This window comes from Arachis ipaensis, chromosome B05 (genome assembly GCF_000816755.2).
Source record: "Arachis ipaensis cultivar K30076 chromosome B05, Araip1.1, whole genome shotgun sequence".
NCBI lineage: Eukaryota > Viridiplantae > Streptophyta > Magnoliopsida > Fabales > Fabaceae > Arachis > Arachis ipaensis.
Window position 1 is genome coordinate 30,124,806 of NC_029789.2, and position 13,784 is coordinate 30,138,589.

The 13,784-nt window shown below is 38.3% G+C and overlaps 1 protein-coding gene across 1 annotated transcript; it reads left to right on the forward strand.

Moving 5' to 3' along the window:
* Positions 9,573-10,226, forward strand: LOC107640468 (extensin-like). The gene has a single exon (XM_016343989.1). It carries the CDS (start codon positions 9,573-9,575, stop codon positions 10,224-10,226), a length of 654 nt encoding a protein of 217 aa, XP_016199475.1.

Consider the following 13,784-nt stretch of genomic DNA (forward strand, 5'->3'; position numbering starts at 1 on the left):
GTCTAAGATCTCACCTAACATATACATACTCTATACAATTCTAACATTATGCCTAGCTTCCCAAATTTCCCACTTTTGTATCACATACTCATGTACCAAATTATTTTTAATTTTATCACATGTGCATTGATTTTTACTAAACTTAATACTGGGGTAATTTTGTGTCCCCTTATTTATTTATTTAATTATAGGAATTTTTTTAAGCATAACATATCAATGCACATGTCATTTTAATTATTTTGGTTTTACATGAGCATGCACCCAAATTTCAAATAATTTATCAATTTAATACTTTTCCTATCAACCCATGTTTCCACAGTTTTCCCACACTTAGTGGATACACAATCTCTATCTTAAGCTAACCAAAGATTCAATTTGGGTGTAATTAATTTATTTTTCTGCTTAAGGCTAGTGATGTGGTAAAATATGGAATAAATGGGGATTAAAAGGCTCAAGGTGAGGGTGACTTAAAAGGGTAGGCTATTTGGGATAAGTGAGCAAAAACAAGTAATGGCCTCAATCATATGCAAGCATGTAAATACATTCTATATTGGACATATAGAATAGAACAAAGTAAAAGATTGCAATCATAGTGAAGAAACACACAAGAATAAAATATTATGGCTAAATAATGTAATCATGTAATTAAGCTCAAATCTCACAGGTTGTGTGTTCTTTGGCTCAAAAACCATATATCAGTCATGTATATCATGCAAGTAGGGATAAAGAATTTCAACTCTAATCAATGTGAATGTTTGAATGGCTTTTGTAAAAATAAATACATTCCTTGAAAATGTTGTCAGTTTACCAACATTTATTACTATATATCTATGCTAAGTGGATTGTTGTGATTATGAAAAACTAAAAATTTCTAGTTTACTCTTTATTTTCAATTAAACCAAATTATCATATGCTAAAAGGGTAAACTAAACTTAATAATCCATATTTTTCTATATCACAACTAATAGACAAAGAGTGTAAATTAAGCTAAATATCTAAGATACATACAGCCCAAAGTGCAAAATGTAATAAAGTAGAAATAGACAAAAAGTACAGTAAAAGAAAATGTGCAAGTACTAGGAACAAAATAAGATAAAATAAAATAAAATAAAAATACAGAAAAAGAAATAAAATAGGATGAAAAGGGTCTGAAAGTAGTTCACCAAAATAAAGTCTGCCAGAGATGGCGACCTCCCCACACTTATATAATAGCATCATCCTCGATGCTCAGTCAGGCTGGGTGTGAAGTGTCATCACCTCCTGAAGGGTGTGCTGATGCTGTCTCTGTAAGCTCTGGCAGTGAAGGTGCCTGAGGCTCTGCCTGTAAAGGGGCATGTGGCTCTGCCTACTGTGTCTGCTGAGGCTCCTCGTGCTGGGGCTCTGCCCGTGCATCGTCCTCCTGCTCATCCACCTCCTTCTCAGAGAGCTCCGATGGTGTGTCAGGCTCGGAGGGGATGTTAGTGTGTCCTGTCCTGATCATTTGCTTCAGATGCTCGTAGCGTCGCTTATTGTGATGCTCCATCCGATCCAGGCGCTCAAAGAGTCGGTGCACTAGGCGGTATATGGGCTGGGAAGCTGGTGAGGGTGCTGTGGGTGAGGGTGGTGCGGCAGGTGCTGAAGGGGTAGCAGAGGATGTGGCTGCGTCAGCGGAGGTAGTAAGAGAGGGCGATCTATAGCCCAGAGCCTCGAACTTCCTGCTGTGTGGGATGATATTCTTACAGTCGGTGGCTGGTGGCTTCTCATCCTCAGGCTCCCAAGGTACCTCAGCTCGGCGGCCCAACTGGGTAATCAGATATGGAAAAGGCAGAGTGCCTCGGACATGAACCTTGGACATGTACTGACGTATAAATCGGGGAAGGTACATGTCCTTGCCTTCCATCACGCACCAGATGAGAGTAATCATGGCAGCTGGCACCTTAGTCTCGTGAGTGCTCGGCATAACATAGTTGCTCAGAATTTGTTGCCATAGCCAAGCCTCATCATTCAGATAAATGATCTTGATGCCCTTTGGATTAACTGTCGACTTACCCATAACCTATGGAACAGCTGGATCAACAACTATGGTGCGCTTCACTGCTACCCAATCAAAAGTCATAAATCTCATGGCTTCCTCAGCCTTTTGGTAACCATCCGGCTCATCTGATTTAGGCTGGAAATGGAAGATATCCTCAATGGCCTCCTCAGTAACTAAAATATGTTTCCCTCTGAGCTGTACTGCATCCAGGGTCGTCTTATAATAGTTGCAGTAAAATTCCCAGACCCAGGATGCATTAACCTCAGTCAAATTCCTTTCCAGAAAGAACCAGCCTCTTTGTTTGATCTGTTCAGTGGTGTACTATTATAATTCAGCTGGAATTTTGAGAGTTTTTTCCAAATATAGGTGCCTTTTTGTCCCAAAGACCTCATATTTCAGTTCACAATAGCGATTTGCGAACTTGACTGGATCAGTTGTAGGCACTAATTGATCTGCTTTTTCCTACGGAGTAAAGTTCTTCTCACGCCAGGAATCATCATGCAAAATATCTGTCAGAGTGACAGATGATTCTCCTCTTTTCCTTTTTCCCGTGCATGCTTTAGCTTTGCCTTTCCCTTTTGGATCAGACATCCTGAAAAACAGAGGTTCCAGAATACAATTTAGCAAACCAAAGCAGAAGAACAGGAAGGCAAATAGTAAGCAAGAAATTTAAGCAGTAGATGTGCAAAAGAGGAATAAAAGCCAATGCATGAAGTGAGTCAAAATTATATAGAAATTTGGACTGAATGCAAGTGAAAATTCAAAGAATTCAATCAAAGTTCACAATCCAAAAACTATTAAATGAAATGCAGAATGCTTGTTTGTCAAGAAACAACAATAAACATGCCTTGAAAAGGGTTAAAAGGGGTTAGTGTAAACTAAGAGAGAAGTTAGAAAGTCAATGAAGTCAAGAGTTGAAAGGGGAAGTTAAAGTTAGTAGCATGGTACTGTAGTTCCTAGCTAACGGAAATGCACAAACTTGAAGAACAAGTAACTCACATTCAAGCAGATACTGTAGATTATTGATGATAAACATGAAAATAAAAGAAGCATGAAAAGGATTATGAATCATCAATAATGCAATTGAAGTTGGAAGGGAACCAAAAGAGATAGTGAATGCTAGCCCAGCATGTCATAAGGTGACTTTGGTTTAAACCAATTAAAGCACAACGGAAAAGTACAAAAGGCAAGTCATGAATGGCAATTAAGTAAAACCGTTTCTGAGAAAAATTAGGCAGCATTCCGGCAGTAAAAGGAACGTTCCCGAAAAATTAAACAGCATAATAATGCAAGTAGCAGCAATTGTTAAACAGAATTAGCGGTTTATAAGAATCTCAAAACAAGTTATGTCAAACCAGCAAGTAAAATGGTATTGAGCATAAGATTAAGGCAATCAACAATCAAGCCTGTTTTAGTTTAAAGGTACAAGTGCGGAATTGAATATGAACGCAGAGCAACAATTGCGAGCAGCAGTAACAAATGCAATGTATAAGAATGATGGCATTAAGCAGAATATTATCAAACAGCCATGAAACAGGGAAACAGCAACAACAACAACCAACCAATAGTGAAAAGCAGAAAATTCAAACAGCAGGTACGGAGCAATTATCAGACCTAGAATCCTCTAACCACAACCTAGCTACCTAACCACCTAGAATCCACTACAAACATGCATATCTAACTAGCCTAAATTGAACAGAATTGAAATATGCAAATTGACTAACTTGAACGGAAAAGAAATTGGAGTGCAGTGAAACCTGAGGCAGGGTATAGAAAAGTGTGTTGGAAAATGGAAGGGGGCAGTAGCGCTGCCTAGTAGTGGTGGTGGCGGCGGGCGGTGAGGGTCGGGGCTGTCGGAAATGGGGGGGGGAGAAGAGAAGGCGCTGAGGGGAAGGGAGGGAAAAGTGGGCACGCGAGGGGCTAGGGTTTTCGCGTCAGGGGGGTTAGTGATTTCAAATCCACACGTACGCATGGATCACGCGTGCGCGTGGAGGGGGTAAAATTGCAACGACGCGTAAGCGTCATTGACGCGAACGCGTGAAGAGGGATATGTGGAGATGACGCGTACGCGTGAAGCATGCGTACGCGTCGACCAGAATCGTGCTAAACGCATGAATCCAGCGTCGTTTTGGCACAACTCTCTATTTCAATTGAGGGGGAAAAAATTGACATGCGACGCGTGCGCGTCGCGCACGCCCACGCATGGTGTGTGTAAATTAGAGTGACGCGTATGCGTGGGCCAATTTATGCCTATCGCACACCAGCCGCACGATTCCAGCCTAACTTTCTGGGCGTTGGATGGAGACGCCGATTTGGAATCGACGGCCACGCGTGGCCCACGCGCACGCGTGGTGTGTTTTTTTTTTTTGCAGTATGCGGAATGCAAAATGCAGATGCTGATGCGGATGTTATGGATGATACTAGAGAAAATAAAATAAAATAAAACTAAAAACAAGCAAAACAAAAATAAAATTAAGATTGAAAAAGAACGATCATACCATGGTGGGTTGTCTCCCACCTAGCACTTTTAGTTAAAGTCCTTAAGTTGGACATTTGGTTAGCTCCTTGTCATGGTGGCTTATGCTTGAACTCATCCAGAAATCTCCAGCAACGTCTGCATTTTCAATAGCCTTCGGGGTCCCAAACTAGGGATGTAAAGCCCTTGAGCAAGTTAAAGCAGGTGATCAGGCTCCAGGAGTGTTGATTATCAGAATGAATTCCAGGATCCCAAACCTTGCTTTTGTACCCGTCTTCGCTTTTATCTATATTTTTCCAGCCGGGCAGTACGCAATTTGAACTCTCACTAAGACACCCAAACATCTTCTGAGACCCATTCAATCGAGCTCTATACCAATCCTTGCACTTCCATTTGGAGCGTGGAACCATATTGAATCTTGCATACCAACTCCGATTACTAACCATCTCCCTCTTACTCTTAAAGCCACAGAGAGCTCTAAGCTGGCCATCGATTTCAAGCAAACCATATTCAAGTGGAAAGGTGAAGATAAAGGCTAAGGATTTTACCTACTTAAAGTTTGTATTGGGTGGTAATGGCCTTGGGAGAGGTGTTTCCAGTGGTCTTTCAAGCTCCACTCCCTTGTACTCTTCTGTGAATTCTTCCACATCCTTACAAACCTCTTCAACTGCAACCACGTCTTGATCAAAGTCTTCGATTTCTTCCCCATCATTCAAGTCATAGGTTGGAGGTTGAGAAAAGTCTACCTCCACATATCTTCATACTCACTTGGGGAAGATTCTTCAAGCTCAAGGACTTCCGTTTTGGATGCAACTTCATCATCAGGAGAGCTTGATTCATGATCATCATTACCAAGGAAACTTGCTTCTTGATCTGTTCCTTCTAGTTCTTCATAAGGTACATGCCTCGGGGGTTGTGCACTATCCTCCTTAGCATCAATTGCAAATTTCTTGGTGGAATTCTCCACAACTCTTGATTCCCATGGAGGTTTGACGTCTCCTAAGTCTTCGACTAATTCTTCTTCTTCGATAATTTCGGCTTCCTCTACTTGTTCCAATATAAAGTCATGCTCCTTACTGTCCACCGGAGTTTCCAATCTCTCCTTCATACTATGCCCTTCATTTGATTTCCCACATGAAGCCATGGGGGTTATTTTAGTGTCCAGACGTTGGAAAGCTAATTGATTTATCGCTTGCTCCAATTGAAAAAGGGCTGCATGAAATCGGTCCACTGTTTCCTCAAGACGATCCCTTGACTCTTGCTTTTCTTGGGCAACAGGATTAGGATCATAAGGCTCTTGCATTGATGGATATGGACATGGTAGATATGGAGGTGGTGGTTCTTGGGAGTAATTGGGTAGGAAGTGAGGTGGTTCTATGTATGATTCATATGGGTCATATGGTGGTTGGTATGGTGGATAAGGATTAAGGTCATATGGAGGTGTTTGGTGGTAAGGTGTTTGTGAGTATGGTGGTTCAGAGTTATGTTGAGGAGGGGGTTCATAAGCCTAGGGTGGGACTTGTTGGTAACTACAAGGGGATCTACCATATCTATCATCTTGGCACGCACCTCGGAATGGCTCTTGACCATAGTAATTTGGTGGAGGTTGGTTGTCACGAAAAGGTCTACCATAACTATTGTCTTGGCATGCATTGTAGAATGGTCGTTGTCCATGGTACCTTGGAAGGTGTTGTTGCCGAAAGGGTTGATCAAATCCTTGTGGCTCCTTCCATCTTTGATTATTTCGACCTTAATGCATGTTCCCATTATAGCTTCCATTCCTTATAACAACATTGGAACGAAACTTGAAACCAGAGGGGTGAGAATTCATAGTAGCTAAAGAAAATAAAAATTAATGAAAGTAAACTCCTAAAACTAGAAATACTAACAAATAAACTAAAAAGCAAATATTTACAATAACCAATAATAAGGCACATGTTTGCAAATCCCCGGCAATGGCGCCATTTTGACGAGATGATTTTCTGTCGGTAAAGAATTTTATAAAAATAATCACGTTGTAGGTATAGTTTCTAAACCAGCAAAGAATCCTTTTGTACAAAAGTTTGGTTGTCACAAGTAACAAAACCCAATAAAATTTATAACCGAAGTATTTAAACCTCGGGTCGTCTCTCAAGGAATTGCAGGGAAGTATGATTTATTATTGGTTATGGAAAAGTATCTTTTTGGGTTTTTGAAATAGGGAACAAGGAAATAAATTGGCAAGAAAGTAAATTAATTATCATGAAAACCTTTGCAAGGTATATGAACTGGAAATCCCATCCTAGTTATCCTTATCAAGTGTGATGAGAATTATTTATTGCTCCCACTTAGTTAACCCTTACTAAATAAAGGAAAGTCAAGTAGACCAATTAATGGAATTCCTCAAGTCCTAGTCAACTCCTATGGAAAGACTAGCTTTAGAGGGATCCAAATCAATCAGCAAATTCCAATTTTCAATCAACAACTGAGTTTGATAACTCAAGTGTCACCAATTACTCAACCAAAGCAAAGCGGGAAAAATCTAAATTAAATTAAAAGCATCAATAACATGAATTTGAAAAAAGCAATCTTAAATCTGAAATACCTCAAATTATATTAAATAGAAACTCAAATTAAACATAAGAATTCATAAATCAAATAGCAACATAAAGTGATTAATAGGAGAAATAGATAAACTAGAATGCTAGAATAAATAAAAGTAGAAGAAAACATAAATGAAAGGAACATTGAACCTAGAATTGAGAAGAAACTGAAAGAAGAAATCTTAATCCTAAAACCTAAGAGAGAGGAGAGAGCCTCTCTCTCTAAAAACTACATCTAAAACCTAAAATTGTGTATATTGAATGAATGATTGATGAATGATCTTGATTTCTCCATTCCCCAACCTCTATTATGTGTTTCCAGGCTTGGATTTGGGCCGAGAAGGAGCGCAAAAATCGCTGGGAGCGACTTCTGCAACTTTCTGCACGTGGCGTATGTCACACGTACGCGTAGGTCACACGTGCGTGTCATTTGGAGATTTTCCTTGTCACGCATACGCATCAGTCACGCGTACGCGTCGCTCGTGCTCTGTGCTAGGCACGCGTCCACGTCATCCATGCGCGCGCATCGTGCCATTTCCTTTAAAACTTCATTTTCGCGCGTTCCTTCCACTTTTGCATGTTTTCTTTCTATCTTCTAAGCCATTCCTGCCCTATAAAGCCTGAAAATACTCAATACACAGATCACGACATCGAATGGTAATAAAGGATAATTAAAATTAACATTATTTTTAAGGCCTAGGAAACATGTTTTTACATATATCACAGAATAAGGAAGGAATTGTAAAACCATGCAAATTATATGAATAAGTAAGCAAAGACTTGATAAAAATCACTCAATTGTGCATAAGATAAATCATAAAATAGTGGTTTATCAAGCCACCTGGTTTTGAAAACAAAGAATTTCCTAACCATGTTTTCAAATTATCAATCGCTCTCTATGGTTTGAGACAAGCTCCTAGAGCTTGGTATGAGAGACTTAGCTCCATTCTTTTGAAAATGGTTTTCAAAGAGGCACTACAGACACAACTCTATTTATCAAGAACTCTAATGATTCTTTCATTCTGATCCAAATTTATGTTGATGACATTATTTTTGGATCTGCCAATGAATTCCTTTGTACTGAATTTGGAAAACTCATAACAAGTGAATTTGCATGAGTATGATGGGTGAACTTAATTTTTTCCTTGGGCTACAAATTAAACAAACTGAAAATGGTATTTTCATTCATCAAGAGAAGTATGCCAAGGAACTAGTTAAAAAATTTGGTATGAAAAATGCCAAACCCATGGGAATTTCCATGCACCCCAATTCAAAATTAGAAAAGGGAGAAACTGAGAAAGATGTAGATGAGACTAGGTATAGAGGAATGATTAGCTCTCTTATGTACTTAACTTCCTCTAGACATGATATTGTGCAAAGTGTTGGAATGTGTTCAATGTTCCAATCAAAACCAAAAGAGTCTCATCTTTCTGCAGTTAAGAGGATCATTAGATATGTTCATGGCACATCCAATGTTGGTCTATGGTACCCTAAGATTGATGATTTTTCTACAGTTAGCTATTGTGATACAGTTTTTGCTGGTGATAGAGTTGATAGAAGGAGCACATCAGGCTTATGTTGTTTCCTTGGAAAGTCTTTGAATATTTGGTCAAGTAAGAAGCAGTCAACAATGGCTTTATCCACTATAAAGGCTGAGTATATAGCTGCTTCTTCTTGCTGTTCTCAACTTATGTGGTTAAAAACACAGCTTGCTGATTATAAATTAATTTCTGAAATATTCCTTTGTTGTGTGACAATATGAGTGCCATTAATATTTTAAAGAACCCAGTTTTGCACTCAAAAACTAAACATATTGAAGTGAGATTTCACTCAATAAGAGAACATGTTCAAAAAGGGGATATTAGCATTCAATTTGTTAAATCAAAAGAGCAATTGGCTGATATTTTCACTAAACCACTAGCTGAGGACAGATTTTGCATGCTTAGGACTAGTCTAGGGATTTTGAGTTATGATTCATTGTTTGAAAGTTGCCGATGTGTTTGTTGGAGTTTTTGTCTCATAAACAGGTTTGAGACAATTCTGGGCAAATGAAGAACCATCTCTCTAAATAGCGTTCTCTTGCCTTGTTGCACGTGCAGAATCGTCTGGACCAACCTTATAATTCAGAATCTGGGTGGTCCAATATGTTTCCTTAAACCAAACCACCTCTGGGCCCAATATGGGTGTTACATGATCCATTTATTTATTGCATCTTAGTTTACTTTATTTATTTTATTTTTATTCATTTTGTCTTTCAGTCAAAAGGTTTCAGATTTAAATGACTTTCTATTTTATTTTTTAATAAAATCAAATCTTTCTTTTTGTAATGTCAAGTCCTTTCAAAGTCAAATGAGAGGTCATGCAGTTGTATGTTTTAAAAAAAAAAATTTGGTACGGTTACCAACACTTCTTCTTCTCCCTTCATAACTCCTCCTCAAACTCTTCGGTTTCCTCCACTACCTTTATTGCTTCTCTTTTTTCAAAATTTGAAACCAACCAAATGAGGAAGAAAACCATCTCTCAAAAGCCTCCTCGAGAAAAGATCTTTAAGCTTCCTACAAAACAGAAATCTTCCACTCGCTCTCAAGACCGAACCTTCACTCCCTCTGCTTCTCCTCCTACCTCACCTCCTCGCTCGGATCCAATGGCTCACACTAAGAACCCCTCAAGGTTTTCACCCTCAGCTAAGAAGATGCCACCACCGAAGGAACCTCCTTCAAAACCCAGTTCATCAAAGCCAAGCACCTCCAAAGGGAAACGCCCAGCTGCAGCCGAACCTACCTCTGAGCCCACTCAACCTAAGACAAGGTCTGTTCCCACTCGTTCTCAGAGAGGTAAACCTCGTATCCCTTTTAAATCTATTAGAGAACCAGACATTGATCCCTTTGCACACAAATCATATTTCATGACCTCCCACTCAGACTATAACCCTTACAGATTTAAGTATGCCATGAATAATGATTTTTATGAAGGAGTCATTAAGTACCGTACCATATGTCCCTCATTTCTTGCTGATTTACCAAATTTGAAAAAGAAAAGTTTTCCTTTTGTTGAAAACTTGGAATTTCTGGACTGGAATCATCTATTTAACATCAAAAATCCTGTTTACCCACTTTTGGTCAAGGAGTTTTATGCTAACATGACTTTATCATGAGGGCAGTGTTCATTCTTATGTCATGGGCCGAGACATTGTGTTAAACAATGAAACAATCAGTGACTCATTGAAATACACTGATATTGGGGCTTATGCATATACATTTGGTAAGTGGGATGAAGGAGTTGGTATCTCTTTCAATGATGCTCTGGCTCATATTTGTGAACATGTTTCTCTGATTGATGGCATAACCCCTACTCACAAAGCCCTGGATTATGAACGTGCTCAGTTGCACCGAATAGTAAATCATATCATACTTCCTCAGAGTAGTTCATACCAAAGGGTATCTTATACTGACACTCTTATTTTGTATGCCCTTCTCGCTAAAACAGAAATCTCTTTTGCTTATTTGATGGTAAGATACATGTTTGATTCTGTTAGGAGTGAGAAAGATAAAGCTCTTCCTTATGGCATGTTTCTAACTTGTATTTTTGAGCATTTTGGTGTTGACTAGTCCAATGAGGATTATGAAAATAGACATTCATATCTAGAAGGAGGTGGTTCAGTGAAACAACATAAAGGACCTACTCGCTCTAAAAGGGTGGTTCTAGACGATGAAGATGATGAGTTCATTCCTGAGGATTCTCCTCCTCCTTCCACTGAGGGCACTTCCATCTCCACTGGACAAAAATATGCTCTGTTTAATGTTGTTAGAGATGTGGTCCAAGAATTTGTGTCCCAATCCAATCATATGATTACCATGAGTAAGGAACAAAGGAAGCTAGCAAGCAAGCATGAGAACTTCCTCCGAAAATCAAGGGACAAAGTGGCTATCTTTATGAAGTTCATTGATAATCTTCAACAGGATGAAGATGCTGCCATTAATGCTGAAGAAGAAGCTGATTCTGAGGAAAATGGTTCGGATGCCTAGATTTGTCTCATGAAGCTACCGCTATCTGCTCACTTTTGTCTCATGAAAACTGTTTCTCTTGTTACTTTTGAACTACTTTCTGTTATTTCGGATGACTGTAATACTTTAACTACTGCTGCATTTACTTTCAATTAATTTGGTGTTTAGACTGTGCATTAACACTTTCTTGCAGGTTTCAAGGTGCGGTTTTTTGCTTGATCTTGACTATTTTTCACCCATGATGACAAAAGGGAGAGTAGTAGCATAGTAGCATAAGTATTGTGAATATTATGAATTTTTGCTGTGATTCTTTGATTACTGCTGCTATAATTTTTTGCATGAGAATTTGATTTGCAAATTTTGCTACTGCTGTGATTTTTTTGGCATGAGAATTGGAACTTATTTTTTATGATATGTTGCTGTTTTGCCCTTGTTAGTCTTGATGCTCTGTTTTGGTTAAAGCATGATCAGTTTCTGAAATGGATATTTGATTAAAAGTGCTGACATGATACGTTCAGTATTGGGCTGATTTTGTGTTGCTGGTTGTATAAACTCCCTTAGTCAAGTTAAATTGTGTATAGGTCTTTATTGTATTTTCTATAAGAATAATAAACAGGAAGGAAGAAAAGAGCATAAATCAAGGGGGAGCTACTCTTGAAAAGGAAAGGGGGAGCAACACAAAAGAAAGTGACATCATTCAAAGAGAAGTTCCTTAACTTTACTCAAAGTCAATTTCTTTTGATTAAATGCTACAATTATGTTTGTCATCAAGGGGGAGATTGTTGAGTTAAGAAATTAACTAAATTAATTGATGATGACAAATATTATTTTATTGGGCTAATTAACCAATTAGTTTTTAATTGAATTTGATTGAGTGTTGCAGGCCAAAGAAAAACAAAGCAGCAGCCCAATAGGATGGAAAATAAAACCAAAGCTGGTGGGCTACAAAACAATAAAAGCCCAAAGGTGATGAATAGAAAGCAAACGGGCTGAACTTGAAAAGAACCAACCCAAGCCCGATTTCATTTCTCAAGCAAATCCCTCCAAATTACTTTCACCAAAAGCAACGTTCACTTTTCCTCTTCGGTCAGAACTCAGAGAAAGAGAGAGAAAGCTTAGTCTCTAAGTTGTTCACCAAAGAAGAAAGAAAAAGAAGGATTAAGCAAGAAAGGCATAAGTCTAATCACCAAAATCAACCCTTCTTAAGCTAAGGTAGAGGTCAAAGGTAACTTATTTCCTCTTGCATGCATATTACTTTCTTCTCCTCTTCCCCAACTCTCAGCCACTCCAAATTGGGATAAATGAAGAAAGTAATTTCTACTAAGCTCTGCTGCAAATCTATGGTCAAATTGTATCTTGGGGACCAAGTAGTGTTTCAATGGATCAAATCTGGATTTACCATTGAAAAGATTTTTCTTTGCTATCCTAAGGCTTTTGGTCAAGAAAAAAGGTCAGAACCAAAGTTCCTAATTTGAGGAATAATGGAAGAAAGTGAAAAAGTGAGTTGGTGAAGCACACAGCTCGAGGGTTGACCTAGGAGAGAGCAACTCAGCAACAAGTAAGGAGATACAAAAGAAGATTTTTCATCATTTAGAAACCAAGGAGAGATAACCAATGCTTTGAGGTTTATTTTCTGAGAAGAGTTCTCTGAAGAAGTTCATTTAAGTTGTACAGTACTTCCTAGTCAAAGGAGCATTCCGCCATAATGAGGAACTAAATCAGAGGCAACCAAATCTAGTTTATCACATAGTAAAGAGGCTGTTGAAGCATTAATCTCATTCATGTTTTATAGATTTTAATTTTCTTTTTGATGTTTATCTTTCTGTAATTTCTTGAGGTAAAAGGCAAAATGAAAGAGCTCAAGTAAAAGCCTAAGAGTGGAAAGAGGCAGAGAAAAATACTTGAGTGAAAAGCCTAGAGTGATTTCAGAATTTTTTAGGTTGATTCTGTATCTTGTATCTTGTACCAGTGATGTACCCCTTTCTTAGTTGGGTGAGCACTAAGAGTGAAGAGTTAAGTATTAGCATAACCAAGTCAAGTTAGGTTAGAACTTGAGAGAGAAAGAATTGTGTCAATCTCGTGGAATTGGTGTATGTAATACTTTAACTATAGTGGAAATTCTACCATTGTTGTGGTAGAAACTAGATGTAGGTTGCATTGCACAAGGCAACCGAACCAGGATACATGATGGTGTCAACTTCTCTCTTCCCTGCTCTGTTCTGTTTTCTAATATTCATGAGACAAAATGAAATTGTCTCATAAATTTTCTGCTGCTGAGTTCAAACAGATTCAGATTGAAGGTCTGTTTTAAAGGGTTATTTAATTAAAGTAAAAGAAGGTCATAGATTCAACCCCCTTCTCTAAGCCTTCTACAACCTTCAAACTGGTTAAATGATTTCAAATTTTTAAGCAATGAAATTAAATGAGGAATTGGATTATTTGTGGTTATGAACTGTGATTGTTTACCTGATAGTTTGAAAGTGATTGGTTGCTAGAATTCTTGATTTGTTAACTTTTTTTAGTTGAGTTAGTGTTGTGGTGGTTAATGAAAGTTTGATGGAAATAGTTGAGAGACTGTTTGGTTAAGACAGGACCCTTGAAGGGTGGCAAAATTTGAGTTTTAGAGGATATGTTGCCGAAATGTTTATAAGAATTTGTGTGAAAATTGAAAAATAATAATAATAATAATAATAATAATAATAATAATA